General features: G+C 42.0%; 2 protein-coding genes and 1 non-coding gene across 4 annotated transcripts; 1 reads left to right on the plus strand and 2 right to left on the minus strand.

Moving 5' to 3' along the window:
* Positions 1-370: 370 nt before the first annotated feature.
* On the minus strand, positions 371-5,503 carry LOC116617750. 2 transcript variants are annotated; one of them, XM_048722811.1, is made up of 3 exons: positions 5,390-5,503; positions 4,201-5,308; positions 371-2,480 (listed from the first exon to the last, which is right to left on the minus strand). In XM_048722811.1, the coding sequence occupies exons 1-3, from the start codon at positions 5,410-5,412 to the stop codon at positions 2,457-2,459; spliced, it is 1,155 nt and encodes a 384-aa protein (XP_048578768.1). In that variant the 5' UTR covers positions 5,413-5,503; the 3' UTR covers positions 371-2,456. The 2 variants fall into 2 exon arrangements, with proteins under 2 accessions (XP_048578768.1, XP_048578767.1); XM_048722810.1 differs by having other exon boundaries at positions 371-5,308; positions 5,390-5,502.
* On the plus strand, positions 486-2,807 carry LOC5511384 (QRFP-like peptide receptor). Its single transcript, XM_001631732.3, has 2 exons — positions 486-1,217; positions 2,018-2,807. Exons 1-2 carry the CDS (start codon positions 486-488, stop codon positions 2,468-2,470), a joined length of 1,185 nt encoding a protein of 394 aa, XP_001631782.3. The 3' UTR covers positions 2,471-2,807.
* A 600-nt stretch (positions 5,504-6,103) lies between the features above and the next one.
* Trnastop-uca lies at positions 6,104-6,190 on the minus strand. Its single transcript has one exon. It is a non-coding gene; the product is annotated as a tRNA-Sec (tRNA).
* Positions 6,191-7,522: the final 1,332 nt, after the last annotated feature.

Raw genomic sequence — 7,522 nt, forward strand, 5'->3', positions numbered from 1 at the left:
GATGATGATGATGATTATGATGATGATGATGATAATAATAATAATAATAATAAATGTAAAAAAGTCGACGCCCGCGATTTTCCTATAAAGCCCACACTATTAAACACGAGGTTCAGTTATAAAACGAAAAGCTCCTCCCACCCCCGGGCTCGATGATGAAAATGCTCTTATTTTAGAGTGCACATGGCTTGGTATAGCATTATTTTACTATAAATAGAAACATTTAGGTGCACAAGTCTAGGAATGATATTTAATTTGGTTTAGAATATGAAATTGGAATTTAGCGCTCAGAGCAATTGTTCTGTTGACTCATTGACGGCTGATAACTGGTTGTTCTTGAGCCCGGGGTTGAAAAGAGCTTTCCCTTTTATAGCAGAACCTCGTGTTTAACATTTTTTTTCTCACTTTCAGTTCAAGGAACATAGACCAGCTAGCTAACACCTGTCCATCATCATAACACCAGTCAGCCATTGCGCAACTCCAAAATGCAAAATAACACAACACTGGATCAAACAGACGACTTTTTCTTCACACCGGAGAGCCAAAGTTCATTAATATGCAAGTCTGTTGCCGTGGCAATAGTTGCTATGGTAGCAATTGTAGGGAATTTCTTAGTCGTGCACACCGTCTGGACCAACCAACGAATGCAAACAGCGACGAATTACTTGATAGTTAACATGGCAATTGCTGATTTGCTCTACATGGTCCTCGTCATCCCGCCAACGTTCATCGTGATTTATGGAAGCTACGAATGGCCATTCAGATACTCCGGACGAGCGATATACTTCTGCCAAGTGGTCCACTTCGGACAGTACCTCCTAGTCCCTGTGTCAGTCCTAACGCTCGCTACCATAGCAACGGATCGATTCTTCGCGATAACAATGCCGATGAAGAGACTGTTTACGAAGAAAGTCTATCGTTCATTGATGGTTGTTATTTGGCTCGTGGCTGCAGGCCTGGCCGCGCCTATTTTATATGCGTACCGGATCAAAGAGTTCTCAGGCATGCTTTACTGTGACGAGGACTGGTCGCCGGCGTTTGATACTACGAGAGCTAGTAGAGTTTACACGATATTTCTATTCGCCGTTGCGTACTGTGTACCATTTGTGGTTATGTCGGTGATGTACTCGGTGATTTGCAGGCAGCTTTGGATGAGGAAAATACCGGGTGAACAGGACATCGAAAAGAGCAAAAAAGCTCTGGAGTCACGGAAAAAGGTAATACCAGAAACTCCAGCATTTGATGGTACGTTTAGGTTCAAACGTCGTATTATCCATGAGCCGTATTCAATGCATTTAAAGCAGATGTACAATCGCCCGCCCATCAGACTCACAAGGCTCTCGGTGCATTAATAACGTGTCTTGAGCAAGCCGTCATCGAAGCTTAACCTCAAAAGTGAGAATCGTATACAAACCATTTCAAAAAGAGTCCCCGACTAACTTTGCCCTACTTCCTTTATTTGCATGCTTATATGTGCGGTTTATTTGCAACTTCTTTACTCGAAGTTACTCGCTTGAATTAGCCGATGGAAATGGATGTTTTGTGTGACTCGGCATTGAGCAGGAGCATAAAATGGCGTCGTCATTGGCCTTTATTAAAGGACTTTGAATGACGAACGCGCGATGTTTTGTCCAGGTCACTTAGATAAAAAAAAAAATAGACGGATTTTCACATAGGCGGGGCAAAAAATGATTTGTGTTTATACAAATCTCAATAAAAATAGAGGGGATGATTGTGGCAGCCGAACAATTAAACTGCGACTCGCGCTACCGTGGGCATCAGATAGAGTTTTAAGTAAGTTGGCAAATGAGCATGCCAGATTAATAAATGCTTTGTTTGTGAAGAGCTTTAAAACTTAGAAGATTTTATTGTGTTCTGCTATGCTATATGATAATCAAATCAATCAGATATCACGTTCAATCATCCTTTTGGCCTACTGTCAAAAAACTGTCAAAGTGGCCACGGTAGCGTGCGTCGCATGGCAAGGCTTATATGTTTCATTGCGTTTCTCTTCCAGGTTGTAAAGATGCTTATTACAGTGGTTGTATGTTTCGTCTTGTGCTGGCTCCCTGTGCAAGTTGCCACTTTTCTATGGGACTACTCCGGTGTGGAAATCTCTGTGGACTTGAATTTTATTCTTATGTTTCTAATGCGCTCCCACTCTGCCGTCAGCCCTTGCATCTACGCTATCTTCAGCCAAAATTATCGCCAAGGCTTCAAAAAGTCTCTATGCTGTGGACATTTTATTGGAGAAGGTGGACGCGAGGAATTCAGTGTAAGTTATAATTCACACACTCAGGAGGCCTTACTTAAAACCAAATCTGGTAGGAAGCGTAGTCCAAGCGTTGATTGGGATAATAAAGCATCGTATCATCGGAGGAACGGAAAATACAACCAGCGACCGAACTGCCGGGATCTTTCTCTGCCGAATTATGACCAGTTAAAAACGGGTGTGGCTACCAGGGTATGACGTCATGGGCCTGAAAGGGAGGTATGACGAGACTGTCATGCCTTACCTCTGCCCAATTATGACCAGCTAAAAGCGGATGTGGCAACAAGCGTATGACCCCATGGACCCGAGAGGGAGGTGTGACGTTATGTTTGTAACGTCATAATTCGTATTGAATTCGGTTAAGCCACTATTCATCTAATAAATCCCCAGGAATCCATAGCTTTGCCGCTGACCGCCATGCACTACATCTCAGATAATGACCATTCTAAGACAAAAATAGCAGGCGTCCAAAATTTAAGTATGATATTGACAATGTCGCTTGATCTGCTGATGGAAATAAATGCTGAGCTAAAAAGGTTGTCTGATATGATCTTCTCTAATGATCAAGTGCCTTAATGCGCATTGTCACAAGTTTTATTAGTCGATTGTGTAGTTCCACAAAATATCCATAACCCCCTCCACCCATTGAGGGGATTGAAAATTCCGGGGGGGGGGGGGGTATCAAACGCCCAGGAATTTCCAGAGGGGAGGGTGGGGTAAAATGCCCTTTTTCCTTGTTTCCTTACAGTTACTGTATTTTTGATTTCCAGGGGGTTGGAAATTCCACAGTGGTGGGGGGTCCTAACTCCGACCCCTCAATAGGGGGGTATGGATATTTTCTGGAACTACATATTACGTGACAATCCCCGATGATTACGGAAAACGCGAAAAATACTTCCAAAATTATAAATGCCGTAGTGTGTCTTAGAAGATTCTTTGAGGGTGTGAATAATAACTTAAAGCGGATGAACTGTTTTAAAATAGCGCGGATTCTGATAGATTCGTATGTCTTTTGTCGGGAGGTTTCCGTCGGCCCTCCAAAAGTAAACTCGTGACAATGCCGGTATAACACGTGACACCAAATGCGTAGCCACCATGAAATCTACCCCCGGGATCAATTCTATCACTGCGTTTACGGAATGGTTATTGAGTGGCGAGGGTGCAAGGAGTCCCTCTGCTCATTTAACATACGAGGGACCATTTGATACATGACAAGTCGGTAACCACCTCCCCCCCCCCCCCCAACCCCATTTTAAAAAAGACCTGCAATCCCATGTTAAAAGGCACAAAGACATTCCATTAAAAATTGAGGAAAACCAACAGCTACAGGGGCGGCGGAGTGGTCCAAAAAGTGTGTAAGAAGGTAGCCTACTTGTAGGCTTTGATAGTTTTTCCGGCATTTTTCCCCCCCTCCCCCTGCGGGATCACGTTATCCAAGATGGCGACCATGGTATGCGAACTTCGTGTTTTCGGGGTTTTCGTGCCGGAAAAACTATCGAAGCCTACAAGTAGGCTAGTAAAAAGGAAGGAGGAATGGTGGTTTCACCTCTCATTTATAATAAATATAAACAGTTAAAAAAATGTATAATAGCGTCTTTTATCAAGCAATAAATTTATACATGTAACGCTGGATACATATTTACTGTATGCGCATGAAAACCCCGCGTATGTGTACAAAAATAAACAAATAATAAAACACCTTCACTCAGAAAAAAGGGGGGGGAGGGGCTCGCCCTTTTCCCTGTCCACCGCCAACGAGGTAGCCCCTGCAGGAGTTTTTTTTAGGAGTGAACGAGCTGCCTATTTATCTTTTTTTTAAAGTGGAGGGGAGGAGGGAGAGAGGGAGTGGTTCTCTCTAATCAGCCTTTGCGGACCATTTGTCATTGTTTAGCCGTGAATATACCGTGTATCTTATCCAGTACACTAACCATAAACTCTTGGTGTCTTTTCTCCCCCTCGGCATAAAGCTTCACCATCGTCTCCATCATTTTTAGCATTTTATCGTCCTTACTCTCCATTCGCTCAAACGCTTTTTGCTGTGCGTCTAGCATTCCTACTAAGGCGGCCTCGACGCTTGAGAGAACGCCTGGGTTGTTTTCCTCGGGCCTCATTCTCTTCCTCGCGGGCTCCTCGACGCTATCTTGAGTCCTGTTTTCACTCGGAGCTGTCCGTTCTTGAGTATCTGGGGTATTATTTACAACAACAGGACATACGTTTTTATCCAGCATTACAGGATAAGGCGAATCTCCGTGCAAAACTGGTGCGGTTTGCAAACAATCTTGTGAAAATTGCATGCAATTTGATGGCGATTGCAGGCAATTCGACACAACCCTGTCTTGGTCCTGATCCTCGGTTTCGTCTTCTGATTCAAGTTCTGAATTTTCTTCTCCCTCGCCGCTTTTACTTTTGTTTTCCTTAACACTTTCATCGTTCTTAACTTCAGGTGGATCCGGAGCGTTAAAACATTCATCAATAATGTTAAAAAACTCGAAATTGTCACTCCCAGTCTTGTTATTGTCAAGGATTGTTTTGTACTTATCAATAAGAGAACGACATTTCTCTTTTGCTTGAGCGACGGTCTTGTTACACTCAAAATTAGCATTGATACAATACCTGCAAAACCTTTTGTGAATTTCCTCCCAGATCACCTTCTTAGCTCTACTGCTTTTAGTAGCGAATAAGCTCTTATGAAGTTCCTTGTACGCTCTTAAAAGCCTTTTGGTTTCCTCGCCACTCCAGCGTTTCTGAGTTGGGGTGTTTAAATTAGCACCCTGTGAAATATCACCATATACCTCCGAAGTCGACGGAATATTCGCGTCTTCAGCAGGAATAAATATGAAATGTCCCTGAGGAACTTGACTGGTGGAAAAGGTTTCCGTAATTTGGGGCAAATTACCCGGAAATGACTGGAATCTTCCTTGGATCTGAGGCGAATTTATTTGTCGACTCACAAACGAACTTGGTGTGGAATTGTTCTGCGCCAGTGAACCTCGATTCAAAACATAAAAACCTTTTTTCTCTGGCTCTAAATTTACCCTATAAGAAAATAAATCATAACATATTAGACCCTTATGATATCATGCAGCCTTGTAAAATGATTCAGATAGTTTAACTTACCCCGAATGGCGAAAATTAGCCATGATTGTAGAAGAAACCTCGGTTTCGAAGCGTGTTTTCTACGAATGTAAGCCGTGGTTTGACTCAGCGCTTGGGTATCGTGTTACACCGAGGTCATTTGTTTAGTATGCAAATGAGGATACCGCGGTGAAATAAATTAGACGCAACTCGCTCGGAGAAACAAAACATTATTCGGCGTATATATTCGAATGAGCTCAAATTATTTAGTAAAATAAAACTAAAAGACGGTTTGGAAAAAGCTGAGTAGTCTGTACAAGATCATAGTTTTTATTATGTTTATTTTCTTTTTATCTTTTCATTCTAATACAATTTTATAAAGCGTTTTTTTATAATGCAACGCTTAGGGTTAAGGGTGGTCCCTATAATACTTCTTTCGAGAATCAAACAAGTAAAAAAATAATAATAAAAAGTGCACGCGTTTGCCGTGATGCAGTGTTACATAACAAATTAATGGATCGACCCCCGGACCGCGCAAAAACAGAGAACCACATTAAAACATTGCTTATATTAGACATTTGATAAAAGCTACCCTAGCATAATTCAAACTTCGGATTTGTTTTCTTTATAATAATATAATTTGTAAAAAGATGACACTTTATATCAAATGAAGGTTAAAAATATTGCTGCTTTAACTCGATAAATGTCTTTTTTTTATGAACGCATTAATTCAAAAGCTTAGCCAAAATTACACTTCGCGCAGAAGGTGGAATTGAACCACTCCGACGCTAATCGGCTACGGGTTTGAAGCCCGCACTCCACACCAGTGAAGATCATCCGCGCATTCCAAACTGTTCTCCCACCTTATTTATAACCAGGCAACCACCATGTTCTTAACCGTGTGGGATAGAAACTTCGAAGGCAAATTCTATCAACTGATAGACTGAACTGTCTTTTCTCGGGAACCTAAAACATAATTATTTTGGGTATTTAGATCAGAACGATTAAAAAGAAACGCGATTTCGACGAGATAAACAGCCTTCGGAAAGCGCGCATGCGCGATGATGGAATCAAATGTGGTGAACGCGGTTTGTATTTTTGTTGCCTGTCTACTTAAATAAGTACACATACGAGTTATTCTATGATAATAAATTGAGTAGCCTGCGATGCAGCCGTTTACCCGGTGTTTTTGAATATAACAATACCATGATTGTTCTCCCGTAGAAACAACAGTACAACGAAACCTTGATATAGCGATCTTTACTTTGATAGCAGTTATCTGTCCTTGAGTTCCATTATTATAACCGCAATCTTTTCATGGTTTATTTATCGAATTTTTTGCATTAAAATAACATAACATAGGTCATATGATCATCACAAAAATACAGTGATTTTTTTTATTATGTAAAGACCGTTTTCACGATGTTGCGCGCGCATCAAAAAATGACACAGACTGGCGGGCAACAGCCAATCTAAAATGGCACGAAGTTGAGTTTACAAGCCATAGAAAATGCTGCCAGAGTGCTTCTTTTGCGGAGTTTTGGATTAAAACTCCCCTTCGGCAGCATTTTGGATGAGCCATTTTGGATGCGCGCGCAACATCGTGAAAACGGTCTATTGGTGACAGGAAATGGGATACAACGAGCCCCCCTTCCCGAAACACGTCGTTTAAATGTTCTGATGCCGAAAATATCCATTTTAGAAGTTGCCTCTCCGCCTTTTTCCCAGGAGGGACCATTTCTGTTCTTTTTTCTCCGAGCCAGCATTGGTTAGCATTGTTTTCCCAGTCACCAGTGGTTAGGCATTTTAGCACACGAATAATTGCCCGTATAACCGATCGGGACGATTTTTTTCCAAGCATCGGCTTCAGGGCCCCCCAATATTTTTCCAACAGAACTAGTTCGACTCCACAAGTTTGTCAGCAGAACCATTCGGGACTATTTTATTTCCCAGCAACCGAGGGGTCTAACATCTTCCCAGCAAGGAAAAAACTGGCTGCGGAACAGATATTTTGCGGAACATATCCGTTTTGTGCCCTTGGCAGGAGTCAGTCATGGAGAGGTGAAAATAAGGCCTTTATTTACCCTCCCGTCATTTTACCCTCCCGCGCAATACCCCAGTCACCAAAAGAACCGTTTCGATTGTCTAAGTCGGTCAATTTTTGATAAAATATTG

The sequence above is a fragment of the Nematostella vectensis genome, chromosome 15 (genome assembly GCF_932526225.1).
Source record: "Nematostella vectensis chromosome 15, jaNemVect1.1, whole genome shotgun sequence".
Lineage (NCBI taxonomy): Eukaryota > Metazoa > Cnidaria > Anthozoa > Actiniaria > Edwardsiidae > Nematostella > Nematostella vectensis.